General features: G+C 43.4%; 4 protein-coding genes across 10 annotated transcripts in view; 1 reads left to right on the top strand and 3 right to left on the bottom strand.

Moving 5' to 3' along the window:
* Window positions 1-428: 428 nt before the first annotated feature.
* rnf139 (ring finger protein 139) lies at window positions 429-5,171 on the bottom strand. The gene is made up of 2 exons (XM_029731837.1): window positions 4,837-5,171; window positions 429-3,273 (listed from the first exon to the last, which is right to left on the bottom strand). Exons 1-2 carry the CDS (start codon window positions 4,997-4,999, stop codon window positions 1,424-1,426), a joined length of 2,013 nt encoding a protein of 670 aa, XP_029587697.1. The 5' UTR covers window positions 5,000-5,171; the 3' UTR covers window positions 429-1,423.
* A 1,246-nt stretch (window positions 5,172-6,417) lies between these two features.
* tatdn1 (TatD DNase domain containing 1) lies at window positions 6,418-10,180 on the bottom strand. Its single transcript, XM_029731834.1, has 12 exons — window positions 10,080-10,180; window positions 9,557-9,622; window positions 9,297-9,346; window positions 8,957-9,020; window positions 8,690-8,833; window positions 8,488-8,530; window positions 8,271-8,356; window positions 8,142-8,182; window positions 7,934-8,010; window positions 7,762-7,832; window positions 7,528-7,654; window positions 6,418-7,289 (listed from the first exon to the last, which is right to left on the bottom strand). Exons 1-12 carry the CDS (start codon window positions 10,144-10,146, stop codon window positions 7,187-7,189), a joined length of 939 nt encoding a protein of 312 aa, XP_029587694.1. The 5' UTR covers window positions 10,147-10,180; the 3' UTR covers window positions 6,418-7,186.
* A 200-nt stretch (window positions 10,181-10,380) lies between these two features.
* ndufb9 (NADH:ubiquinone oxidoreductase subunit B9) lies at window positions 10,381-14,273 on the top strand. Its single transcript, XM_029731835.1, has 4 exons — window positions 10,381-10,531; window positions 10,865-11,057; window positions 13,139-13,252; window positions 13,844-14,273. Exons 1-4 carry the CDS (start codon window positions 10,443-10,445, stop codon window positions 13,973-13,975), a joined length of 528 nt encoding a protein of 175 aa, XP_029587695.1. The 5' UTR covers window positions 10,381-10,442; the 3' UTR covers window positions 13,976-14,273.
* Window positions 14,274-14,441: 168 nt separating this feature from the next.
* Window positions 14,442-27,702, bottom strand: part of LOC115173588 (protein MTSS 1) — a 47,685-nt gene continuing 34,424 nt past the window's right edge. For 2 of the 7 annotated variants that reach the window (XM_029731827.1, XM_029731828.1), the window contains 9 exons: window positions 23,334-23,491; window positions 22,436-22,543; window positions 22,111-22,208; window positions 21,397-21,607; window positions 20,081-20,200; window positions 19,468-19,722; window positions 18,847-19,002; window positions 17,502-17,658; window positions 14,442-17,225 (listed from right to left, as the gene is read on the bottom strand). In XM_029731827.1, the coding sequence (XP_029587687.1) occupies window positions 16,591-17,225; window positions 17,502-17,658; window positions 18,847-19,002; window positions 19,468-19,722; window positions 20,081-20,200; window positions 21,397-21,607; window positions 22,111-22,208; window positions 22,436-22,543; window positions 23,334-23,491 (1,898 nt within the window). In that variant the 3' untranslated portion in view covers window positions 14,442-16,590. The remainder of the gene's footprint in view (window positions 17,226-17,501; window positions 17,659-18,846; window positions 19,003-19,467; window positions 19,723-20,080; window positions 20,201-21,396; window positions 21,608-22,110; window positions 22,209-22,435; window positions 22,544-23,333; window positions 23,492-27,702) is intronic. The other 5 variants (XM_029731830.1, XM_029731833.1, XM_029731831.1 and 2 more) reach the window with 3 other exon arrangements.

Below are 27,702 nucleotides of genomic sequence, written 5' to 3'. Positions count from 1 at the left end.
AATATATGTAACGTTAGAGGGTCTTATTCTGATGACATGGTGATTGATGCTTTGCTGCCGTTTGACAAATACAAATATCGCTTTTATTCATAATAATATCATGTAGGTATCCTACTCGCACTGTAGCTGCGAATTGATTTCTATATAACGTTAACCCAAGTTTTTCTGAAAATGCGAAAAAATCTAACTATTGATGATAAAAGTCTGTGCGTGATGACGCCGTGCACATAGAAATAACGATCGCTGGTAAATTCCAATACCGAATGAAAAATACATCTCGTGGTAAAATGTGCATATTTTATGCAGATTTCGGAATATTCGCATGAAAATCTGATGCAAATTGGATGGAAATGTAGCTCATGTCATGCTGTGATGAAAAAGTATCGCACTACCGTGTACTATTATTCTTGAGCACTTATTGACCAAACCACTATTAAAGAGTATTTTATTTACATTAATCTTTTTTTTTTTACAAAATGAACAGCTTTACCTTTCATTAAAAGCAAACAACTAAAGCAATAATCAAAGTTCTTCATTGCTGAAACAAACTGAAAGCACAGCTTTTCAATTAAATAAAATGCCTCTCAATTCCTGATTAGGACAAGTGATACTTTCAGTAATTTCAATTCACCATGATTAATAATAATGACTATTGCATTGAAGATTACAATGTTGTCTTTAGTTGCTCTGGAAGCTGTTGCCATTTCTAAAGAATGTCATTTCAGTTGTAAAATGTAAAATCAACTGCCCTTTTAAAACTGCAATAGTGCGGATAAGCAGCACTAACAAAACTATTTGAGCCAAGTGAGTTGAAGGGCAGATTGCTTCATGAACACATGGTCTGAGCAAAACATGGTGCAAAGTTGCGGTTTCATTTTCAAGGTAAGACTCAAACATCTCGAAGTCGAGTAAAGTAGCATCTCTCAAAACACTCATTTGCATACAACCTTCCCTTTTCTAAGGGAAAGTGTATTTTTATTACATGTACAATAACGTACACAATTTAAGCAAGGTCACACAAGAGACCAGTAGTAATAATAAGAGGTATATCTGTGATTACAGTAGAACTTCACATTTTAATTAAACCTCTTCTTGGCGCGGAGCTCTTGGAGGCCCTCTCGGCTCCCTGCTTACTTTCTTTCAGCAAAACAGCAAACACACGACCAACAGCATCCCTACAAAACACAAGGAATGTGGGTCTCTCACACGGAACTGCACCTGTTGGAACACCCAACCACCTAGGCACACTTTATCATAGCAGCTACACCTCTGCAAGCCCTTGGAGGAGCTAACCCAAAGACAAACAAAAAAGGAAACAAATCTTAAGAGTGAAAATGTGTGACATCCCTGATGTTGAGAAAATTAAGATGTTTTTTTTTTTTTTACTTAAATATATATAATATATTTATCTCTATAGGGCTGATCAGTCCCCGTTAGAGTCTGTGTCATCATTAATATAGTCTTCCTCTATGGGCGTTTCACCGTTCTCTGTCCCCCACTCATCCTCGTCATACTCAATACTGTCATTATCCTCCAGTAGTTCATTCTCAGGCTCAGGCCCACCTGCGGCTGCTGCGGCCTCTGCCCCGCCGGGCTCTGCAAACTGGCCCAGGTCCCCGCCTGGCGCCACGTAGCCGTTGTTGTTGAAGGGCACCCTGTCCCGGGCCACCTCCTCAATGTACACCTTCTGGTGGCACATGGGACACGTGTCCTGGATGTAGAGCCACTTACGGAGGCAGAGTGCATGGAAGTAGTGTTGGCACGGCGTGATACGTGCCGACGTGGCAAACTCCTGGTAGCATATGGCGCAGACGTCCTCGATGTCGCGCAGCTGGCCACCCTTCACCTCCGGCAGGGAGTTGATCTTCTTGACAGCCGTACGGCGGTTGATGAAGGTCTTCCAGCCGTTCTTGGCCTGCAGGTAGATGTTGAAGTAGGCGTGGAGGCACATCATGCAGGCGCGGATCTTGCTACCCGCCTCGAACATCATGGTGTAGGCGCCGTTTCCAAACATGATGACGCCAAAGACAAACTCGATGACGTTGCCCGTGGAGCGCACGCAGTAGACGTAGTCGTCCAGCTTCTCCCACAGCACGTTGTAGTAGCCATCCACCATAAAGAGGCCGTAGACCGTCAGCGACACCACCACCTTGAGGCAGAGCTCCACGCAGAAGGCCGTGACGGCGAACAGCCAGGTGTTGAGGGCGTAGCGGTGCCACAGGGTGTAGCTGAGCACAACGGGTAGCACGAAGAGGCAGAGCGACACCAGCAGGACCGGGAAGTGGCGGCGGAAGGAGGAGACGTGCGAGGCACTCAGCGACATGAGCACGGGGTCCGTCATGCCATGGATGAAGTGGAGGATGGCAGTCAGCAGAAGGCACATGTTGCGGCTGAGCCGCACCAGCCGTTCCTCAGGGTCCAGACCACTCAGGCCCGTTTGCAGGGCCAGGATGAAGAAAAGAACGGGTGCCACGAAGCCCAGCCGCTTGTCCTCCTCCTCGGTGGAGCCGATGAATGCCAGGATGCTGAGGCCCAGGTAGTGGGCGATGGAGGAGATGACGGCGCTCATGCCCAACACGGTCAGTGTAGAGTCACAGCCGCTGATGATGAGGTTGCTGAACAGGTCCCAGAAGACGTCCCACGTCAGGTAGCTGTGTTCGCCACTCTCGTGCCGCACCACCTTGACTACGTAGACCAGGATGATGGCCTGCGCTGTCATGCGTGTGAGCCAGAAGACACGCAGCACGTCCGGGAAGCGGATCCTCTTCCAGGTGTCCTCCACCAGAAGCTGCAGCCCGTAGATGCGGTACATGTGGCGCACCAGCAGGTAGACGTAGCGGCAGGAGTAGTAGAACCACTTGAGCTTAAGGGCCAGGCACACAGCCGTGTTCAGAGCCAGAGCCAGGCCCGAGGCCACCGCTATCAGTTGCCGTATGTCCACGGGAAGCTCGATGATGAGCCCCCACAGCGGAATCATGACATCCAGGACCACAAGGGCAGCAAACACTGACTGAATGTTTAGAAGCACCACATAGCCCATGCCAAAAAGGAGTTGCACCACGGCCATGCCCAACCATAGGGTGGGCCCGTTTCGTGGTAGGAGTCTAAAGCCCAGCGCTGCTTTGTAGTAGGCGCTGTAGAAGTCTATGTGAGATATGGCATAGTAGTTGATAAGAACGGCCACCACTCCCAGGAGCACAGCGAAGAATAGCGTGTAGAACTTGAATAGGGCCTTCTGGGACAACACCAGGACCACACTGGAGACCATGATACCTGAAACAAATTCAAACCATAGTGTCAACATGCCATCAAGTGAAACAGACCATCTACTGTACAAAAGGTCTTGATTTATGATAAGGTTTAGAACAACATTTAGCTGGAGAGGGATCAGTAATTTGGTAGTATCTTACTTTAGGCAAACTACCAACCCTACCGTTGAGCTTGATCACACTGAACTATACTGGGGTCGGAAAACTTACCTCAATGCAGGGATGGGATATGCCACTGTACTCCAAATTGTAGCTTTATCCACACCGATACATCGAGAATATTGAAATACTGCTAGTTTTCCTGGAAAACTGCCCTTTTTGTCCTCATACGAGGTAGCCCTAGCCATGGCAGCCATTATGAAATGGCACGTCACGTTGAACAACAAAGGAGCTGAATGGCTGACACTGCCATTTCAAAATTGGCTGCAGTGTTTACTGTTTGCTAGTTTGAGGACGAAAAGGGCAGTTTTCCAGGAAAACTAACAGTATTTCAACATTCTCTATGCATCAGTGTGGATGAAGGTATAACTTGATATAGCGGCATATCCCATCCCTGCATGGAGGTTCGTTTTCAGACCCATATCTCACTTCGACTCCACTGTGTCTTAATGTAACCATGATTGCATTCCGACCCGTGTAGTTCAGTGTAATCAAGCGCAAAAGGTAGGGTCGGTATCTAAAAATGTCTGAAAACATTACATAGGTCTAAGTGTAACGATTGACATGTTTGCAAGGAGAGAGACTAGTATGGTAACTTGCAGGGTAGGTAGGTGTTTTGACAAGGGTCATGCAAACATAGTGCTGGACTTGAGGGCAGTAAGTATGGCCAAAAAGTACCTGATCAAACACACAGGGAGGTCAGCAAACTACCTAGACGTGATTGTTTGCCTGTGACAGTATTGACAGGCCAAAATGAAGGCCACAACATCAGTTATTTGTCCTGCATTGACAAAACAGGTTTACCCATACTTCATAACTTTACTTAATAGCTACTTGGCCAGAGGTAAATTATCCTACAACACCTGGCTGGTATTAATTTGTCTGATAGCCAATATGTTGGTCATATGTCTGCCTAATGTTACTTAGCTGGCTAGCTAACTGTACTAGAAAGCCTAGGAGTAAGGGGTATGGTTATTAGCTACCTATCTGGCTAACAATTGCAAAGAACATGGTCTTCGTGTTGTTATCACTGGCTCCCGAGTGGCACAGCCGCAGCGGTCTAAAGCACTGCATCTCAGTGCTACAGTTCGATTCCAGGCTGTATCACAACCGGCCGTGATTGAGAGTCCTATAATGCGGCGCACAGGAATTGGCCCAGCGTCGTCCAGGTTGGGGTTTGGCCGTCATTGTCAATAAGAATTTGTTCTTAACTGATTTGCCTAGTTACATAAAGGTCAAATAATAAAAATAAAACGGCTTTGGAAGGATTGGGCTGTGGTCCAGGCCCTTCGCGGTGGACAGGTGACGCGAGTCAGCCACACTGACGTCTGCAATAGTAACTATAGCTAGCTGTCAAGAGGGTGACAGCGGCTCGCATGTAGGGGTCCAAAACTACTAATAATCTTACCCATTACTCGGATTAAAATCTTGCCCGCTGTTCCGGCCCATCCTGACCCAGGAGCATAGTAAGAGTTAAAAATGGCGTCGATAATAAAGATGCAAGGGACTCGAAATGCCACATCCAGCACGGTCAAGGCTTGTTGGCCGATTCGGACATTAGCTGAGGCCATGGCTTAGGGCGTAAGTCCTGGAGGACTCGGTCGCTCCGTTTAAAGAGTTAAAAACTCCAGCTTCTTTTGGTGTCAACTTCCCACACGTTATTTAACGGGGTCCGTACAAATCGCCATCTTCGCTGCCCTCCTGCTGCTATGCAAAGAACGCGGAAGTTTCTACTTTTTTTAAACCCTCGTGACGTTTTGGACGTCAAAAGGTGTAGTCTGTGACGTATCCACGTGCTTTATCAAAGATTTTTATAACTAACCCAAGATAGACCAGAGCCTGTCTTTTCCAATGGGAGTAATTTTATCATAGTGGGTAGAACAAGCAAGGAGATGAGGAGCCAAGCACCAGCTACTGAGATTATATTGGCGCGTTGTAGCATTTATTTGCATATTTGCCTAATCTGTAAAGTGCGCATGTGCAATAACTCAGTTTTCCCTTGCGCTCCTTCTAAACAACGCACATTTCAGAAACTTTGGCAAAGGGTGAAGTCTACAAAACGCAGTCCACTCTTTTTGTTACATATTTTAGTTTTGGAAACAGAATACTGTATGTAGATCAAATATTTTATTGATGAGAACATTTGCAGAATGTCGGCCAAAATCCATCTCTCTCCATCTTCCCCTCTGCCTGCCACAGGGCTTCTTCCTCTCATCACCATATTTGGTAGTGAGTGGAAACGCCAACCGGATGCTTCACATTTAGACATCTGGCGAAATATATGGTACATTCTTCTATTTGTGGCTTTATGGCGCTTTCTGCCGCGTTCACGTGCTATTCGGAAATAGCATACTTTATATTTTATTACAATAATACATCAATACAAAATGTACATGGGGAACACAAGGGGCGGCAGGTAACCTAGTGGTTAGAGCGTTGGGCCAATAACCTTTCGAATCCCTGAGCTGACAAAGTAAAAATCTGTGGTTCCGCTCCTGAACAAGGCAGTTCTGTTCCCCAGTAGGCCGTCATTGTAAATAACAATTTGTTCTTAATTAACTGACTTGCCTAGTTAAGTAAAGGTTAAAATACTTATACTTAAGTGATAATGCCCTCGAATCCGGTGTTTGGAGGATATATTAGCATGGGTGTTGTTCGGGCCGTCTTTGAGGGCATTACCTCTTTTATACAACACATTAAAATAACGATTGACATTTTTATTAAAAAACGTTATTTTGATTAATTAATTCATACTATTTCACACTTCCACAAGATACTCTTGATACCAATCTAGGGTTGCTACCCAAGCCGGCTGGTCGTTTGTTCTATTGGTTCGGTTACTAGAGACGCGACCCAGTTGGTCTTTCTAAATGTTCCATTGCCATACAGGCGACAATGTTCTTATCCCTTGCTTGCTAGCTAGCCAGCCAACTACGGCTAACTTACGGTCATGTCAAACAGTGCAGACAGAATAACAACAGTAGCTGCATTTGTTTAAACTGTTTTGTGGCAACATTTATTTGGATACATCCATAACTTTGAGCTAATGAGGCACGGTTTCGCCTGGCATAGTAAATGTGCTCTCTCGTTAAGACACTGTTGTTCAGAGGAGCTAGCCAACAACACAGCTAACACAATAACTTCAAACTGAAGCTGACTGAAGCGGGAAAGACTAGCAAACTAGCTGCACTTCGTTTTACCTTTTTTTAATTGACATTTCTTTGTGTATATTATCCATAAAAATGATGTCAGCTGATTCATGATTTCGACTGGCTGAGAAACGCAGCCTGCCTCTCTCGTCCCGAAATGTTCATTACTATGAGACAGTTGGAGATCAAATTTGAATATTGAAACAATGTTGCAAATGTCAGAGAGACAGACAGCAAGGTTTATACAAATCTCCGCTGTTGAAAACAAAATGTTAGTCTAAAAGAAATGTGAGATAATGTCTAGATTATTTTTATAGTGGAGATCAAGTTTATAACGTCCCTCCCTGGGCTGATGAGAAAGTGGATTGCACAGTCAGATGGAACAGAGTAAATAGGCATTTTAAGGCCATGCTAACTAAATTCTCCATGCAAAGTTGGTGATAAGGCATTCACTGATTGACACCAGCAAGTGCTAACATGAGCAGTTGGAGCCTGTTGGCAGATGGTGTAAACATAAACCACTCTTGAAGAGTAGCATGAAATGCTCTTCCTTAAGGGCAAAAGGCATTTTCAAATTAGGTCAGGGAAAATGTATTTTAGGAAAAGTAATCAGCTTCCAGGAAAGAACACTTTCATAGTGGTGTTGTAAATTATGTTTGCCATCTCCATAGGATCCTCATTCCTTGCAGCAGCCATGACTTCAAGCACTTGTCTGGAATAAAGGTTAAAAAAAGGGATTGACATTACAAAAAGTCACAGATATCATCCTGAACAACAACACAATGAGCTCACAGGGCTAAACAATTCAGCTGTTAATTCAGCTGGTAATGCTCAGATTAGCATGAATGAATGAACAAGTCCAAGTTGGGTCATCACTGTAACATATTATATGCTATCAAGACCCACAGATTTTGTACAATCCCTTTCAACCTCGGAACCAACTGACATACATGATATGGCAAGGCTCGTTCCTGTCCTTCAAGCAGTGTCCTGGCTCCCATTTCTTCTTGGTGGGAAATGTAGTTTTGATGTGCTTGGCCCCCGCATGAGTGTTCTTCACCCCACACCATGGAGCATCTAGAAATGAGAGGAGAGCATTCACTCAAACTAGCATTCTCCCAATGTTCTGCAGCAAGCTGAGACACAGATTAATATAAGCACTTTTTCTCAGCAGAGTCACAAACCTGTCTCAATCATCAGTCTTTCACTGGGAATGGACTTCATCGCTTCAATATTTGCTCCTGTTTTCAAAGAACTGAAATGGTGAGAGAACAAAAACAAAGATTTGGAATGAAATAGACAATATTTATACAGGTCACTATTCTGCATAACTTCTCAACCTCAAAATGATCTCACCAGCCGTTTATGCCAATGTATAGATCCAAGTCAGTAAGGGCAGCAGCGTCTTCTTTAGTTCCATCAAAAGAATGGACCTGGTAGATTTGCAAAGCATTCAATGACACTCTGATTTATAACTTTCCTAGGGGGTCAAGGGAAAATAATGTATTCATTACATGAATGGTTCTCAACTACAAAATAACATCTGATTGAGACATTTCCTTACCACACCTCCGACACATCTGTCTCTGTTTCTCTTCATGATGTCTGCCAAGAAAACAAATTACAACATAAAACATTAGCCATTGTCATGGCATCAAGAGGCAGATGTACATGTGTGAGACAACAAACATACCAAGGAAATCTTTATGCGAGTTTCTGCAGTGAAGGAACATTGGCAGTTTGGTTTCCTCAGCCAAGTCAAACTGCTTCTCAAAATACCTGTCACAGGGAAAAAGTGGTTTGATGCACTTATAAGCTTAACTTTTACATTTTTCCTTTTGTTAAGTGCAATATATTATTTGTATTGGTGCAGTCTATAAACATTATTCTAAAAGAAAAAGGTAACTCACTTAATTTGAGTTTCTTTTGGACAGAATTCCAACCTGTCATAATCTGTGGTGTTGAGAGCAGAGGCATACAGTGGGCTAAATAACTTGACCCATTTATTGTACATGTACCAGTATGTTGAAACTGTAAACACCACTAAACATACATGTATAACAGGGACTGTTAAGAGTTGGAGATGATGACAATACATGGCTGCCAACCTACCTAATCCACATTCTCCAATGGCCACCACCTTGCCCTTGTTTGATGTTGCCAACTCCCTCAGTGATGTGAAGTACTGATCTGGTCCACTCTGTTCAAACTCACTGCAGCGTGTTGGATGACATCCAACCGTACTGTAAAATTCCTCTGTGCATAGACACAAATTGTATGACCATAATGAAACTGTTATAACTCAAAGTGCTGCCAAAATGTATTAAACACGAGTGAATAATCATTTTAATCCTAGTCATTTTGATACATCATCATTACCTCTGGAGTCTGCTAATTTGAGGGCCTCCTTGCTGTCTTCAAGATTTCCCCCCGTGATCATGAACTGTAAGCATTAAGGAACATGACCCAGGGCTCTCTGACCCGGTTCCTGGAAAGCTACCCTCCTGTAGGTTTTCACTCCAACCCCAGTTGTAACTAACCTAATTCAGTGTATCAACCAGCTAATTATTAGGATCAGGTGCCGTAGATTAGGGTTAGAGTGAAAACCAACAGGACAGTAGCTCTCCAGGAAAAGGGTTGGATAGCCCCGATATAGGCTATTCACACAATATTATATTTATGATATTGACATGAAATTAAACATTGACACAAATCTTACCTTTTGGACTCCAACTTTGACCGCACGGTCAATTATCTCATCAAAGTCATCTGCAATTATTATTTTTTTTTTTTATAAAAAGTTGTTACCAATTTATGAGTATATAACTAGGCAACAATGAAGTACAGATATGTTAGAAATGCTTAATACATTCCCAATCAGCCTAGTAAATGTAACGTAGATACATATTGCACATATCAGATCAGATGTTTCATTTGGCAGTGTTATGTAGCCCAAATGCATGTTCAACTCATACCTACCTTGGTGTTTTTGATTTCCTCTGTAAACTCCTCGAAACATAGGGTCTGTTAGGTTAATACCGATATCTGTGGAGGAGAATGGCATACATAATCATAACTCAGAAATCATATATATCCCCTGCTTTATAGGCATCCATGTCTATAGTAAGTACTAAGCAGCTTAGTACTTACATAATACATCACGTTCAGCTTTACCACAAATAGGCAGCTCATCAGCAATTTTGAACCGTGTATAAAGTTAGGCTATTGTCAAGTGGCACAGTAACAATAGACCATCTCTGATTCTGTACAAGCTTCCATGCACAGCTAATGTAATGTAATAATGTATTGTTACATCAAGGGGCATAGTTTTGAAAACTGGCTAGACTAGCTGTCGTTCTGCAGTTGTGGTGGGTTCTGTAAGCTGAAATAGCTAGCAGTAGTACTGTACATTCAGCAACACCCATTTCTCTAATTTAGACAACGTATAGTTGCTTGTTGTATCTGGCAGCACTGCTCAATCCGATCCCTGGTAACGTCTTACCTATAAATTTTAAGTGTGCCATCCTTGCCAGGCTGCTGAAAGAATCTCCACATGCAATTTTGAGCATTTCCCATAATTCTACAACCTCATACACAATTACCATACATAACCAAATAGATGCGCATATTTTACATTTACCTTTGTCTCAGGTGACGAAAAATGATAACGAAAGGAAATAGTATGTATTGTGTATTATTACAGCCACTCTAGATCATTATCAGATATTCTTTGCTATTATCAATATTGCTAAAATAGTAAAAATGTAATTACGCATCACGTAGGGGTAAACTGTAATGCCAAATCGCAAGACATCCAATGTCCCACAATCCTCATCGCCGCCGAAGGTGACAGGGGACAGAAAAAATGGCAACTGCGTACCTTACTCACCACCAAAAAGTCTTGAGGCTGTACAAAAAATCATTGAGGCACCTTGAATCATGGTGTATTTTTAGGTAAGCAAAGTAGTTCTCGTTATGGAGTCGTATTGAATAATGTGCAATGTTCTTATCGACTGCATGGAACCAGCTAGCTAGCTAGCTAGGTCACCCTCTGTTTACCCCTGCGCGGTGCTAATCTAACGATACGCTCTCTGACATGCTATAGAGCTAGCTGGTGGATAAACAATAAATTAGCTAGGTATCTGCTCGATTCAAGTTAGTGCTTGCCTCTGTACTATGATAGCTAATGTGTTTAGCTAGCTGTCGATCATACACGCACAGTCAGTGTAGCCTGCTGTTGTTGACATCAACCGCGGCACCACCTAACAGTACTAATTTGGATTACAGGGATAAATACCGCTTCTACGCGTGCATGATGAGGGCACGCTTCGACGAGGCCAAGGATGAGAAGGACATGGTCAAAGCCACTATGATGCTGAAGGCAGGAGAGGAGGAATTCTGGTCTAACCAACACCCCCAGCCTTACCTATTCCCTGACTCTCCAGGAGGAACTTCCTATGAAAGATATGAAATGTACAAGGTAACTAAATTAGAAGATTGTCCAACATCTGGATGTGCATTGTGTTACGGATTAGGGTCCATCTTTTATCCTGGGATTTACGGTATTACTAGTTAAGTACACAAGGGGGCACCAAAAATATCCATAAAAGCCCATTGATTGGGTGTCTATTACCACAATGCAAAACAAAATTAGCACAAGTAATAGCAAATTTCCATGGAGGCTGCTAGCTGAAAATGATAACTAGCGCAAATGAAAATAAACTAATTACAAAGACAGACAATCCAGCTAATTTAGTGAAACATATATATATACAGTACCAGTCAAAAGTTTGGACACAGCTACTCATTCAAGGGTTTTTCTTTATTTGTACTATTTTCTACATTGTAGAATAATAGTGAAGACATCAAAACTATGAAATAACAGATATGGAATCATGTAGTAACTGTAAAAGTGTTAAACAAATCAAAATATTTGAGATTCTTCAAAGTAGCCACCCTTTGCCTTGATGACAGATTTGCACACTTGGCATTCTCTCAACCAGCTTCACTTGGAATGCTTTTCCAACAGTGTTGAAGGAGTTCCCACATATGCTGAGCACTTGTTGGCTGCTTTTCCAACACTCTGCGGTCCAACTCATCTCAATTGGGTTGAGATTGGGTGATTGTGGAGGCCAGGTCATCTGATGCACCACTCATCTCTCTCCTTCTTGGTCAAATAGCCGTTACACAGCCTGGAGGTGTGTTGGGTCATTGTCCTGTTGAAAAACAAATGATAGTCCCACTAAGCACAAACCAGATGGGATGGCGTATCGCTGCAGAATGCTATGTTAGCCATGCTGGTTAAGTGTGCCGTGAATTCTAAATAAATCACAGACAGTGTCACCAGCAAAGCACCATCACACTTCCTCCTCCGTGCTTCACGGTGGGAACCACACATGCGGAGATCATTTCAAGAACTTTAAAAGTTCTTGAAATGTTCCGGATTGACAGACCTTCATGTCTTAAAGTAATGATGGACTGTTCTTGCCAGAATATGGACTTGGTCTTTTACCAAATAGGGCTATTTTCTGTGTACCTTGTCACAACACAACTGATTGGCTCAAACGCATTAAGAAGGAAAGAAAATTCCGTAAATTAACTTAACAAGGCACACCTATTAATTGAAATGCACTCCAGGTGACTACCTCATGAAGCTGGTTGAGAGAATGCCAATAGTGTGCAAAGCTGTCACGGTGGCTACTTTGAAGAATCTCATATTTTATATTTTGATTTTAACACTTTTTGGCTGTGTTATTTCATAGTTTGTCTTCACTACAATGTAGGAAATAGTAAAAATAAAGAAAAACCCTGGAATGAGAAGGTGTCCAATCTTTAGACTAGTACTGTAGGTAGGAGCTACTGAATGTCATTTTTGGTGAGTTTGGACATTTACAAGCGAATGTGAACGAGAGACATTGTGCAAATGAACAAAGTTTTGTCTAAAGAAAAGTACAGGCTCTGAAGCAGCATGTGTACACGCTGTGCCCGTGCGGAGTCTGGAATCGCTAGGGCAACGGTTAGTGCAACGGTCCTGCCTGCTCTGTTTAGATAGGAGGTGGCAGGAGTAGACAGGCCGAGAACGGACAGGACAAAAACGCAAGGAAACCATGCAGTGGCAGCTGTACAGATAACTCATACAAAGGGCATTGACTTCTCAAACACTGCCGATGTGAACACTGATGCCTTGTGACCTTATTAATTCAGCCACTTGTTTAGATAAACTTAGGGGTCGTGTTAACTTGCAAGTTTACACGGAATTCTTAGTTGTTCATTTTCTCAATATAAAAGGCACAACCTAGATTTGAGCCAATATCTAAAGTAGCTGCTGCTGAACAGGTTATTATAACTGACACATTTTCATTTTCAAAAAACGACTTCATATCGAAGGACTGCATTTGACGGCCTGCACTTGCGCAGTTCGGCACGAGATGACCGTTAGAACCGATGACGTTTTTCTGTGCATGAGTTAAGCTAGCCAAAGTCGCCATGACATCTCCAAGCTTGATCTGGGAATTCTATTGGAGAAGCAGTTTTCTGATTTCTTGTATTCTGTTTTTACAGGTCCCCGAATGGTGTTTAGATCACTGGCATCCGTCAGAGAAGGCCATGTATCCTGACTACTTTGCCAAGAGGGAGCAGTGGAAGAAGCTGCGAGAACAGAGCTGGGCAGGAGAGGTAAGTTAGGCTACAGTCCCTTTTCCACGAAGTGAAGAATTCTGTCCATTCTCGTACTTTTCTGTGCTAAACAAAGCATCAAAGTTAAAGAATGCATGGTTTGATGTTCACCAGTGGGTCTGTTTTTACATTCAGTAGTTTAGCACAAGCTCTTATCCACTTTAGAAGAAAAATGTACTTACTGTGATATGTGGTAGTCCCACCTAGCTATCATAAGTCACTGCTAGTAGGGGGGGGAAAGCCAAGGGCAAGTGTTAGTTTACGAAAGGCACTTTTGTTTTATATTTGCCGACAAGTACACTCCCCAACCTAAATCCTCCAAAAAGGGTCTGAGTTGGAAGTCTGGGAACATTTTATTTATGCAATGTTCATTCAAGTCATAATCAGGGTCCTGGCATATTTTCTTTTACGTTTTTTAATTACTTCCCTCCTGTTGGATTAGAAATATGACAGATTAACAAACGTTCATATGAATTAAATAACCCAATGAATCAATTGATTATACTCACTTCAGACCGCCTTATCAATCTACATAAATTGTTGAAATTTGAACTGTTCTGAGTCTTAAGGTGGTGTCATCTCTCGTTTCAGGTTCAGCAGCTGCAGGAAGAGACCCCTGCCATTGGGCCCAAGACCGAGGCCCTCCCCCCGGCCCGCAAGGACGGCGACCTCCCCCCTCTGTGGTGGCAGTACGTCACCCGCCCCAGGGAGCGCCCCGTCTAAGAGCCCCCGGATGACACTACCTGGTGATAACTCCATAGTGGCACATGGCAGCTCACCATGGTACCTACTACCACACAACAGCATGCAGATTCACCTCCTGGTGAATTACTATCCATCTGTAAAGATAATTATATAATGGAGTCGTTTTGGAAGAGGTTGCCGTATGCTTTGTCAGAAGATATTCCACCCTGTCTGAATTGACAGCAATTATTTAGTAGTAAAAGCAGGTGACTTTCAAATGTACTGTAGATGTCCTTGTACATCTGTTTAAATAAATCTGAGTATAATTCTTGGGAAATGATTCCTGTGTCTCTTGATATGCAGTATTGGCATTGTAGTGTTGAGTATCTTGAGCAAGTGATACCAATTTTATGATCTCCGCTTATAGTCAGGAAATCATACTACAACAAAGGTGAGACTTTTGATATGAAATGTAGAAAGCAGAAAATCAAAAACACTTCTAGAACCTTTTTCAGACGCACATTCTGCTACATCTTTATTTTTAGCTGAAACAACTGTTACATAGAAAATAGGAGACAGAATTCCCAGAACTGAACAATAATTATCTTAGACAACGTCAGTGGTACAGAAAGAGGTCAACTCTGTCCAAACATGTCTCTAGGTCATCAGCAACAGACTCACAAGGCTAAAGTACTAGTGTGTGTCAATCTAGACCACAATCTGCGTCCAAATGCTCCTTCATTTCCTCGCCTCTTTTCTCTCATGTCCGTGAACTTCGAGATTAACACATTAGATTAACATTATGTTTACATCATATTACTTTTACCTGTCACATATAAGTAGGCTAAGTCCTCTTGAATCTGACCATGAAGAAAAGGAAATGAGAGAAGGAAACCATTGCAGACTATTGGGACAAAACCTCGTATTTGCAAGGTGTGAGTCTGACCATGACCAAAAACTAACTTCGATTACTTCTAACCATTTAGCATACATAAGATTTAGCAACGTATCTCTACACCAACGGCTGTACTTTCGAAAAATACTACAGTATGTTACAGCTAAGTTTTACATGGACAATATCAGACCATTTGTATAGAATAATTGAGTTGTGAGCCATACAGGATCTTCAGCGTCATATGCATGTCGTTGCATCGGCCACACTTTAGTTTCCCCTGCCTTACCTGTCTTGAATGGAAAAATAATCAGGCTGCAGGCAGGCACTATGCAGAAAGTCAAACTGCTCTCAAACGGGGGAAATGTATTGGGATAAATAGGTTCAGTATAAAAATGAGCTTTAACACATTTGAGTAAAAAAATAACAAAAAAAACATGCATTACTCGGATCTCATTTAACGGGTTGTGTGTTTGACAGGGAAGCTGGTCTACAACACCACAAACTAAGGTATGGCGTTCATGACAAATTATAGTGGAAGAAATGACCATGTTTAGAATATGTACACATTAGGCCATGTCATCTTGTGAAATACTTTAGGTAGTCGCAATAGTGAATTCTGTCTTCAGTTCGCGGTGCTGAACACAAGCTAACAAACTCCACTATGTTACCTTTCACTTTTTAATATATATATATTTTTTTACTAATACTATTAGTTTGTTTTCGCGTTTCGAATGACTTCTAGTTACCAGTGATCACCACTAGCTTTCACAGAGTCTACTAGTATTTTCACAGCAGGACGAGCACTTGTTACATTTTCCAGTTATATTTGCGTATGAATCCTCCGTATACCATTTAGCACAGCATCACTTGTATTGAAATAAATGATCAGTCTCAAGCGTAATGGAAACTTTCGTCTCTAATTCTAGAGAATAACAGGAAAGTAAATAAGGCTCCTATTCTAAAGCCACCAATCAATGAGTGCTTCCACTGACACCAGAGTTGCATTCAAGGTAGAAACCTTGCAACATATTACTAATGACAAATGATGTGACACCCGTTGACAACCACTCATTCGATTGTTAAGAATTGTTAGTGTGGCAAGTCTTTGCGTCCTTCTTTTCTGACCAAGAAGCTTCCTATTGACAGTGGGTTGTATTTATTCTCGCTCTGAATCTTTTGGCGGTCTAGTTTATTAGGGTGCAATTAATTGGGGTAGAACATGCAATTTGATTTATTTTTCAATGGCAAAAGAAAACAGATGAAACACTTGCTATTACAGGAAAGTAAAATGTTGCTTTCCATTGTGGTTATTTCCCTATCTGCCCCTCTTCTCCACACAGTCTTACCGTCTATATCTTTCTCCCTCCAATCTTTTTGTTTGTTTGTTGTTGCTATGTGTTTTCACAGAAAAGATGAATCATATTCAGTAAAATAAAGTAATTTAAGTTAATTCAGCTTTTGGCACCTTTTATGACAATGGACGGGTAAAAGGAGAAAGTACGAAGAGGAGCATCGGACACGAAACATACAAACGCATCAAAATATAAATATGTACATACAAATAAAAGATTAGATATTTTCCGTCATTTGAAAATAGTCAAAGCAGTTGTCGCTCCGTTTCCCTCCTCCCCAACTTTCCCATGTATTTTCACGCATCTAGACTCCCACCCTTTTCTTAAACCTATGGGTGAAGACACACATACTGTATGTGATTCAATCTGCTACATCGAGGGGCAGTGGACCTCACACACTAAGCCTCTCACACTATTCGCGGCGCCGACCGGTCGTTGGATGCCGTCTTCTTCAGCTTGACCCCTCGCCGTATGGCCAAGAGCACGTCTTCCCCCTCGCTGCACCCGGGCTCCTCCTCCTGAACCTCCGGCAGGGCCTCGCGGTCCCACTCCGACAGCCTACTACCAGACTGAGGTGGGGAAGTGGGAGGATCGGAGGGGGCCTGAGTGTCCCAAGTTGCCTTGGGAGACACCAACCCGTTGTCAGCCGCTGAAGAGAGTGGGCTCTGGGGGCTCAGTGGTCCCCCTCCCTCACTCTCTCCTCTGAAGAACACCCCGGGGTGCTCGGGCACAGTGGGCGTCTTGACGGGGATCATGGGGGGCTTGACAGGGATGGGGCCCAGACCCAGGCCTCCGGAGGGCCGGCGCAGGTTCGGCTTGGAGGAGGGCGTGCGGCGGATGGTGGCCACCCCGGGGGTGACAATGCTGGCGGGGGAGGGGGCTGTGGTGGGGATGCCCGCTGTGGAGGCCGGCCGCTTGGCATGGAACATGCGGCGGTAGGACTGGCTGATGTCACAGTTGCGGGGGATGGTGGAGGACTTGTCGAAGTCGGGCTGGTCTGTCTCCTGGTCACCACCCACGGAGAAGTAGTCGTAGTCGGACACTGGCGGGAAGACATAATATGTGGATGAGGATCATTGTCACCTACACATACAGAACATATTTTTCATCCGTATGGCTGTTAATCAGAAAATGCCATTAGACAGAGGTTCAGATCCTTTAGTCAAAACACGACTAACACCTACTATTGTTCACTATAATTCAAAGTGAGTGGATCCCTATCAAAATATCCACACATTGACCTTCTACTGTACATATTAAGGACTGACGGCGATTACCCCTAACAAGCAGCGGGAGACACACATGCACACTACGGTACCTTGTGAGGGGATGGTGTCCTCAGAGCAGCAGGGCGTGGTGTTCTGGGTGCTGTACCCACTGGAACACTGCAGGGAGTCCCTGCTGGAGCGCTGGATATCCAGCTGCAACCCGCGGGCCAGAGCCAGGGCCAGCTCCTCATGGGCCTCCGCCTCCTCCTGCCGACACACACATATTAACACGTATAGCTTATACATACCTATGCAATATGGGCCCGATTCAGATTTGGGATAAGTTGACTTTACGGACAATTCCTGCCACTTTTCAACCTCACTCATTATCTCCAGCACCATACCAGTGTCTTCACATCTGAAAACAGCACAGTCTATGATATGTGGTTAAGAAGATAAGAAGAAAGGTCCTAAAAAAAATGCTCATCTGTGACATCACAGAGCAGGATTACAAGTGTTTAACGAGGGAGGATATTTTCTTGCTCCCCACGTTACCGTGAATCTCATAGTGTTTGAAAATCACCGTTAATAAAATGTAACATTTTGGTGATGTCATCGGATATATTTTATTCTACAAAATGTAGAAATGCGCCGTTTTCACATACAGTATGTTGACAATGGTAATGTGATGGAGATAATGAAAATGAGATTGAAAAGTGGGAGAGTTGCCCTTTAATATGGACTTAAGTCAACAACAACAAAAAATGACCTAAGTCCACATTTTATTAAGTCCATGTTATCTCAAGCATACAGCAAAATACATATTAAAAAACATGTTTCACACCATACAGACAACTGCATTTAACAGCCACACAACAGACCTGGGTTAAATACTATGTCAAATACTTTTAAAAACTTGAGCTGTGCTTGATTTAGTTTTCCTTGTAGTATACAGTAAAGTCGTACAATAAAAATACACACATGACATTCACATGGTCATAAAACACATTTATATATTGTACACCTCTACATTAAGGATATCAGTATTAGCATCCACATGTGTTTCTGTAATTATGGGTGTAGCTGATTCATGATTTCGCCTGCTGAGAAACGCTGCCTGCCTGTCTGTCTCGTCCCGACACGTTCATTACTATGGGACAGCTGGAGATCGACTTTGAATATAATTATATATATTTTTTTTTATGTCGGAGAGAGACAGACTGCAAGGTTTATATAAATTTCCGCTGTTGAAAACTAAATGTTAGTCTAAAAGAAATGTGAGATCATTTCTAGATGCTTTTTATAGTGGAGATCAAATGTTTAAATTGATTGGCTGAGCTGATGGAACAGAGTAAATAGGCATTTTAACTTCATAGATTTAGCCGGTGGTAACTTGTGGAATAGATACCGGCTGGAATGCGGTTTTAACCAATCAGCATTCAGGATTAGACCCACCCGTTGTATAACTGCATTGGTGGCCTTGGCTCTCTGGGGCTCATCCCCTGGTGTGGTGGCCTGGGGGCTGCTGGGATCTGGAGTCTCCCTCTTCTCCTTGGTCCTCCTCAAGGTGTTCACCATGGGCTGGTCGTAGGGCCCTGGCTTGGCCCAGTCCTACAAAACACAGAAACAAAGCTCTTGAGCAACGCCCACCAAAAATAGCTCTGCTCTGTTGTGTTCATTACACAAGAAACGGAAGAAAAAGGACTGAAACTGATTGGGTTTTTATAGCATTCATGCCTTTATGAATGACATTTATGCTGTATGACTTCACATATAAAGACTTGCATAATGTAACCGGAGAGTGTTTGCAATCTCCCTGTGACTGTGAGAAGTGACTGTGAGAAGTGACTGTGAGAAGTGACTGTGAGAAGTGACTGTGAGAAGTGACTGTGAGACGTGACTGTGAGACGTGACTGTGAGACGTGACTGTGAGACGTGACTGAGACGTGACTGTGAGACGTGACTGTGAGACGTGACTGTATCAGTGTCTGATCATCCACAGAGGAGACTGGAAGAGAAGGAGGAGAATAAGGAAGGAGGAAGAGGAGGCGGCGGTCGATGACAGAACGGACGCACCTTCCAGGTGAGGACCTTGGAGGAGGGGATCATGCCTGGTCCCAGGGCGCAATAGGGGGGGGTGTCCACCAGGAGGGCGGAACCTGGTCTCGACCATGCCCACTCGGGGGAGGTGGGAGAGTAGGAGGGCGAGGCGAGGGGGGTGGAGGGGGAGGATGGTGGGAGGTCGGGGTAGACCTCCTGCATGCCCCCGCCAGACAGATAGGGGGCTGCGGAGGGCCCCTGATGATGATGATGATCATACCCGTTTGACAGCTGAATGTGAGTGGAGGACAAAGTGACACAACAATGAGAAATCATAAGTCAAAATGGCAGCTGCTGGTGATGAAAAAGGAAGGTCAAAATAATGCACACGACTGAAATCAGATGGAATCTAATAACATCCAAATCCTGGTAGCAGACACCTGTGTCATGTTCAGCAGGTACATTTTGAAACAAAAGAGAACCAGAGAAGGTAGGCTACTACTTGTCCAATAAGAATGCTCCTGTATTTGAGGCCCACTGAACATGACGCTGTTGTCTATGTGACAGGAATGAGGGAGGTTTGATCAACCAGCAAAAGTGCACCTAATAACACTGCTTGTGTTTTGTACGTGTCTAAACGTGTGTTCACCTGTTCCACCCTAGTGCTGGAGCAGGTCTCCTTAGAGGAGGCAGGTGAGGAAGAGGAGGAGCTGCCCTCACTGACAGGCTGGCAAGTCTCAGAGACGGCCGAGGATGAAGAGCCAGAGGTCTGCAGCAAAGCCGTGCAGCAGGACAGAAAGGCGCACGCACACACACAAATATACATGAAAAGATTCACAGGTATACACACACACACACACACACACACACACACACACACACACACACACACACAAAGAAGCAGTTCAAAACAGAGCAGCCACAAAGAGACATGTAAAAAAGACAAGACGCACAGACAGAAGTACAGAGAAAAAGAACAGAAGAAAAACATTCTGGGTTCACAACATCGATAAGAAGGAAAACATGAAACATATCCTACAAAAACTATAAGCACTACGGCGAAGCCTGAAAGTTATGCAAATCAGCATGACTTGTCACACACTAAACAGCTAGCAGTATGCAGATATTGCAATGGACAGTATTAATAATAGTAGAGTCATACAGCAGGTGCTGAGTCTAAGGTGGGGGGGTGGGGGGGGCAGCTTGAGCGCTTATACACACCTCAGAAAACAGCGGAGCTGTTCAGCCACTAAGCACAGCATAGCACAGCCATTTCAGTGGTAATTAGAGCTACGAGGGCATTGTTTGAGTTGAGCAGCCACAAAGCAGACATATACTTCCAGCCACCACTGAGACCACACAAGCCTTATCTTGTATCTAAGCAACACTGTAGTTGTCATACAGGTATACAGTACAGAAGTCCTTTACATGATCTACGTGCAGTGACTAAACACACACGTTGTGTGTGTGTGTGTGTGTGTATGTATGCGTGGGTGAGCAATCAATCAGACCCAGGTGTGTGTTGGGTCTGTGAGCAGGGGGCCTGGCTGTTGGGCTGCTGCTCACCCCTGTGGCCCCCCTGTGGCCCTAACTGGTCTAATGTAACGGGGGTTTGAATGGGAGGGTGACTCATTGAGGATCGATCTGCGCCGTCTCTTACAGTGACGCCGCCTCTGCTGTCTCTAATGAGCCCCGTTACCTAGCAACCTGGGAGGATTCTCTCTCACCAGCAACAGAGTCCAGGTGGGGAGAGGGAAGTGTCGGCTGGAATACAATGCCACCGTTACTCTGTGTGTGTGTGTGTGTGTGTGTGTGTGTGTGTGTGTGTGTGTGTATGTATGTTTTAGCTCATAGAGTATGTTACTGCTTCTTAGCGGTTTAGGGCTTCTCTAACATGTCTGTTTGAGGGGTGTTGATAAAGCAGTCGTAACAGGGCACGTTCCTGTTCTCGTTTCTCCGTAGTACCTGTGGGTGGGTGTCAGGGGGCATGGGTGAGGGCGACTTGGACTGGTAGGCATCCTGGGAGATGAAGCCGGAGTCGTGGGAAGAGACACTAGAAAGGCGGGCGGGGCCTTGCTGAGGGAGGGCGGAGCTCCGGTAGCGGTAGTGGGAGGTGGGGGAGTGGCAGTGAGAGCCGCTGGAGCGAGAGTCGCTGCTGTTGACGCTGTTCAGACTACTGCGAGAGACAATGAGAGAACATTGGTTACTACAGATATTGGTAACTGGTTCGCAACTGAAATGCCTGGTTAAACTAAGTAAATAGATAAATAAATATTGATTCAAAACAATACTTACATGTGAAGGTTTTTAAAAGACTGTTACTAGGTAATTGCAAACGGCTACAGTTTGAACAAGTAACAGCGCCAGCAACAAGCAAAGGTTGCTAACAAGCTCGCCTGGAGCACAAATATGATGGTTTCTTTGGCCCTAATGCCTCACACAACACAGAAATTATTGAGACAGTGAACTCATTAATTTCGGAGAGGCCACTGCGGCCTCACATTTGTAAACATCCAAATGATGGCAAAAATGTCAAAGCTACATTACCACCTCCGATCCACAAGATGGAGTAGGAGGACTGAATGCTAGGCTGATGCGTCACTCCCAGTCCATGCTATGTTCTCAACCAGCTGAGAGGTTTGGGTGTAGTAGTGGTGATTATTGGACATGCTCACTAACCTGCACATGCTGGACTTCCTGGATGCTGTGGTGCTGGGGGAGGAAGGAGGGGTCTGGTAGGACCAGCTGCTCTCAGATCCCTTCAGGTCCAAAATGACCTGGGAGGAAGAACATCAGAACAAGGGAATTTATGAACAAAGAATCTTGTAGAAAAAGCTATTGGCAGCCCTATTTCTAGAGGGAAATTGATTTCTTTACCATCGTACCTCCAACCATGTGAATCAGTAACACAGAGACACTAACCGTTATCCAGGACATGAGTGTAACATGCAAAAAAAGAGGACTATTTAAGCCCTGTCCTGAGAGTGCGGACCAAATCACTGACCTGCTCGCTGGCAGGGGGCAGCTTGTGGGGGTCCATGGTCAGAGCCTTCAGGTCGTCGGTGAGGGTCTGCAGGTGAGTGATCTCCCCCAACATGGACATCTCCTCTTCCTGATGAACAAGAATGTCACTTTGGTGTAAGGCAGGGATGTCCAACCCTGTTCCTGGAGAGCTACCTTCCTGTATGGTTTCGCGCCAACCCCAGCTGTAACTAACCTGGTTCAGCTTCTCAACCAGCTAATTATTAGATTCAGGTGTGCTAGATTAGGGTTGGATTGAAAACCTACAGGATGCTAGCTCTCCAGGAACAGGGTTGGAGAGCCCTGGTGTAAGGGATTGTGCTAGCTTATGAATGTGGTATACATTTCAAATTAGATCTGGTTCTCCATTAACTCAATACTTCTACTTTTAGACTGTGAATTGAAGCAGGTCATCCCTCTCTACTGGGATTTTCCAAATCTCTTTGGAGAGCAAGATTTAATGGCAATAGAAAAACTTAGAATAGATTACATTAATCACGTTAACAGGTGCATAGGAGAAGCAAAAACTAAAGTAAACTGACCAGCGTGGACTACCGCAGATTGTGTATACTTCCAGAATAAACATTTACTAACAAATGCGACATTTGAGTGACATACACCTTCATCAAAAATCGCCAAATAGTTCACTTTAAAAGGATGAGATGGTTGTTTGGACGCACAAAGTGCACTGTATATTAACGTTCATAACAAAATGACGCTGTTGGTTGGAACTCATTTGTTGGAACAACATGATTGGTTCTAATGTGTTGGAGCAATTGTGTATGCGGGGTCCTACTTCATTTCTACATGTTTTCATCAGCCCAGAACCCCCTAACAAATGATGCGTGTTTGACTACACAGACGGCTGGGTGGGGACTCACCACGACGGGCCTCAGCATGGAGACTAAGGTGCAGAAGCGGCTCCTCTCCTCCACCAGGGCCTTCCTGACCGCCTGCTTCTCTGTCTCCTCCAGCAGCAGGTACTTATCACTGATGTCCTGCATGGCATTGTCCAGCTGGGGCTGGATGTCCCCCCGGCCTGCGGCACACACAACAAGCATCTTTGTTAGTTTTATCCTAACTTAAGGTTTAGGAGGACAAGGTCTTTCTGAGTACACAGCAACATCATCTATGTTCGGTCTCAAACCAGACAAAGGGACTGTAGCCGTGTGACGTACAAGGAATTCGGCAGTGAAAACAGCACGAAAAGACACCAATGCCTCTTAAAGTTAGGTTTTAATTGAATTGTTGTGGTGTCCAGTCGTCGTCATCATCACCATCATCATTAGATATATGGTTATATAGATATAACCATCAATCCCTTGCACTACTTCACGCTTCATCTTTTGATCACTAATGGTCAGTGTAATCATAGACTATTTATATCTATTAGTGATAACCTCACAGTGCTATCTCAAGCACCAATCAAATCATGTTGTGGAACCAGTTGGTGTTTACATCGGGGTCACACCCTCACAATATTAGACAAACTTAGGATTCGGGAACACACTGAAGAACCATCGCCCTAGGAGATGGGAGTGCATTTATGTAATCGCTCTTCACAAAATGGAGCATTGTTCTGATTTGGACATTTTACCCTCTCAAATTTGACCACTTAATCGTATCAAATCAGTGTCTTTGGTTTTACTGACATTCAGAAATCTAGCCGTGTTTTAATATAAAAAGTGTCACTTTTTTATTTAAACGTCCAATGCAGCCATTTTTATCTCAATATCTAATTATTTGTGGGTAACAATTAAGTAACTTACTGTGATTGTTTTCAATTAAAATGGTCAAAAACTAACAAAAATAGCTTCTTAGCAAAGATCAATTTCTCAAGCAAAAATTTTGCTAGGACTGTCTGGGACTGAAAACTAGCTCTTAGTGGTACAGAGGTTTGGAACCAGGTTGGGAAATCCATTTTTTTGTCCACCAGCTACCGTGGCAGGTAAAGAATTTTTTTTTTTTACCAGCCATTCAGATTTTTTTGTTGTTGGCATAATTATACCAAAAAATATACATATAAACGGATGAGCATGATTAGTAACAAGTAATGGGGTATATTGCTTAATTTAATTTGTGTGACCTGCGTCTTCAAACCAATATATGTTCAAATAAATAATTTACACTGAACAAAAATATAAAACGCAACATGCAACAATTTCAAAGATTTTACAGAGTTACAGTTCATATAAGGAAATCAGTCAATGAAAAAATTATTTATGCCCTAATCTATGGATTTCGCATGACTGGGAATACAGATATTCATATGTTGGTCACAGATACCTTAAAAAAAAAAGGTAGGGGCGTGGATCAGAAAACCAGTCAGTATCTGGTGTGACCACTATTTGCCTCATGCAGCGCGACACATCTCCTTCGCATAGAGTTGATCAGGCTGTTGATTGTGGCCTGTGGAATGTTGTCCCACACCTCTTCAATGGCTGTGCGAAGTTGCTGAATATTGTTGGGAACTGGAATACGCTGTCGTACAACGTCAATCTGTGCTTCTACACCTGCATTGCTTGCTGTTTGGGGTTTTAGGCTGGGTTTCTGTACAGCACTTTGAGATATCAGATGATGTAAGAAGGGCTATATAAATACATTTGATTTGATTTTGATTTGATCCCAAACATGCTCAATGGGTGACATGTCTGGTGAGTATGAAGGCCATGGAAGAACTGGGACATTTTCAGTTTCCAGGAATTGTGTACAGATTCTAGCATCATGGGGCCGTGCATTATCATGCTGAAACGTGAGGTGATGGCGGCGGATGAATGGCACCACAATGGACCTCAGGATCTTGACACGGTATCTCTGTGCATTCAAATTCCCAACGATAAAATGTGTTCATAGTCTGTAGCTTATGCCTGCCCATACCATAACCCCACTGCCACCATGGGGAGCCCTGTTCACAACATTGACATCAGCAAACCTTTCGCCCACACGAAGTCATAACCCACACGTCTGCCATCGGCCCGGTACAGTTGAAACTGGGATTCATCCATGAAGAGCACACTTCTTCAGCGTGCCAGTTGGTTATGACGCCGAACTGCAGTCAGGTCAAGGCCCTGGTGAGGACGATGAGCACACAGATGAGCTTCCCTGAGACGGTTTCTGACCATTTGTGCAGAAATTATTCGGTTGTGCAAACCCACAGTTTCATTAGCTGTCCAGGTGGCTGGTTCAGATGATCCTGCAGGGGAAGAAGCCCAATGTGGAGGTGCTGGGCTGGTGTAATCACAAGTGGTCTGTGGTTGTGAGGCCAATTGGACATCCTACCAAATTCTCTAAAATGACATTGGAGGCTGCTTATGGTAAAGAAATGAACATTCAATTCCTGCAGTCAGCATGCCAATTGCACGCTCCCTCATAACTCGAGACTTCTGTGGCATTGTGTTGTGTGACAAGACTTCACATTTTAGTGTGGCCTTTTATTGCCCCCAGCACAAGGTGCACCTGTGTAATGATCATGCTGTTTAATCAGCCTCTTGATATGCCACACCTGTCAGATGGCTGGATTATCTTGGCAAATGAGACATGCTCACTAACAGGGATATAAACAAATTTGTGTGTAACATTTGAGAGAAATAAGCTTTTGTGTATATGGAACATTTATGGGATCTTTAATTTCAGGTCATCAAACATGGGACCAACACCTATATTTTTGTTCAGTATAGATAAACATCTCTAAAACCGAACATCAAGAATCAACAGAGTGCCAACCCTGCCACAAAAGGCTGAGTGATATGGCTTATTCATTATTATTATTATTATTATTATTATTATTCAGGACTCTACGGTCTATGGCTACGCAGACAGTTTTTTACTAGGAGTACACAAATAAATCTAGGAGAACAATTTACATGAGTGTTTTAATTATAAGAAATTACTAAAAGTTCATGAATAAATGTTTTTAGGACTGATCCATGCTCAATCAAGTACAATCATTAGGTGAGACAAAAATGTCCAGCTGCCCCTTTAAGGGACAAGCCTTTACCGTGATAACTTGGGCACTTGCAAGTCCGTGATGAAAAAATCTCAGACTGTGACGCCTTCCTAGCATCAGACAGTTGCAGCAACTAACCTAGCCTGTGAACAAAACAATTCAACTTGCCAAGAAACACGAGGACAAAGTCACACTTTAGTAGCCTTTTTTTGTCAATTCGACCAACTTCTACATGTGGCCTTTAAAAAATATATATCCCAAATCCTTTGTGTGACCACACGCCAACATGGCTGGTGAAATAGACATTCTTACTCGCCAATGAAAAATCTACCCGCATTTGGCAGGTAGCAGGTGTTCATTTCCAACCCTGTTTGGAACTCTTTCTTATTGGTCTATTAACTAATTGACCACCTGGTGATGACACCAGGCAGGCCAAAACTCCATCCCACAAAACAGGCTGAAATCTTAGTTCGGCCTTTTCAAACAGCTCTTTCACCGAAAGGGCATTAAGAACACAATCTAAGTAGATTAAGTATCAAGACATTGTGTGCTAAAATGATAAAACTCTAGTCTGAACTTGTAGAGAAAGGTTCAATAATCTCCTCTGTAGGCTTTAAGGACGTAAACATGCAATTATAGTTTTACATTTCTTAGAAGAGCCTGTACCAGTTATGTGGTTAAGGCTAGATAGATGGAGGCCCTTCTTATTTTCCAGGGAAAGCACTGCAGAGGAATTCCTTCACAGGACACAGAATGCAACGTTTGGTTTCCCACATTATTTACTGTGTGCTGAAGGATCACATTCGGCATGTTGCTGCTCTCTATTTCACTCATAGAAATGCACTGGGGGAGTTTCCCTGTGCTATATAACAGGCTAGGGAGACTATTGAACCAGAGAGCTCTGACCACATCTGAGGTTCCTCAGGGGTCAGTTATCGGTCCTGTTTGTTTTGTCTCACAGGTGAGATTGAAGCTGGTAATCAAACTCTTTTGATGGTCAGGATAATATGGCCTTGTTTATAATCATAATAGGCCTTTTATGCTACTAAAACAGACAAAAAGACTGGTTCAAAAAGCAAATGTTTAGTTTTTCGTTGTACTTGCAAATTCTTTGTGTTTGGTGAATGTATGCAAAAGGGTATCATTCATAATGTTGAATCATTCTCTCACATTGAATATTACAACATTTTTAACCTCTACAAACAAGAATGATATACGCCGAAACTCTACAAATGATGTAAACACGTAAATCATAATACAAGATACAAACTAAGCTGTACTTGGTTTCATAACAGGCAGGATAT

The sequence above is a fragment of the Salmo trutta genome, chromosome 34, assembly GCF_901001165.1.
Source record: "Salmo trutta chromosome 34, fSalTru1.1, whole genome shotgun sequence".
Taxonomy (NCBI): Eukaryota; Metazoa; Chordata; class Actinopteri; order Salmoniformes; family Salmonidae; genus Salmo; species Salmo trutta.
This window is presented reverse-complemented; position numbering and strand designations above follow the sequence as displayed.

Bases quoted from the DNA above. Each gene is read 5' to 3' on its own strand.
- ndufb9 (XM_029731835.1), top strand. From the start codon at position 10,443: ATGGCAACTGCGTACCTTACTCACCACCAAAAAGTCTTGAGGCTGTAC. The intron at 11,058-13,138 runs GTAACTAAATTA...CTGTTTTTACAG, and splicing joins AAAGATATGAAATGTACAAG to GTCCCCGAATGGTGTTTAGA. The intron at 13,253-13,843 runs GTAAGTTAGGCT...CTCTCGTTTCAG, and splicing joins AACAGAGCTGGGCAGGAGAG to GTTCAGCAGCTGCAGGAAGA.
- tatdn1 (XM_029731834.1), bottom strand. From the start codon at position 10,146: ATGCTCAAAATTGCATGTGGAGATTCTTTCAGCAGCCTGGCAAGGATG. The intron at 9,347-9,556 runs GTAGGTATGAGT...TAATAATTGCAG, and splicing joins AGGAAATCAAAAACACCAAG to ATGACTTTGATGAGATAATT. The intron at 8,834-8,956 runs GTAATGATGATG...GTCTATGCACAG, and splicing joins CAAATTAGCAGACTCCAGAG to AGGAATTTTACAGTACGGTT.
- rnf139 (XM_029731837.1), bottom strand. From the start codon at position 4,999: ATGGCCTCAGCTAATGTCCGAATCGGCCAACAAGCCTTGACCGTGCTG. The intron at 3,274-4,836 runs GTAAGATTATTA...AATTTGTTTCAG, and splicing joins GATTTTAATCCGAGTAATGG to GTATCATGGTCTCCAGTGTG.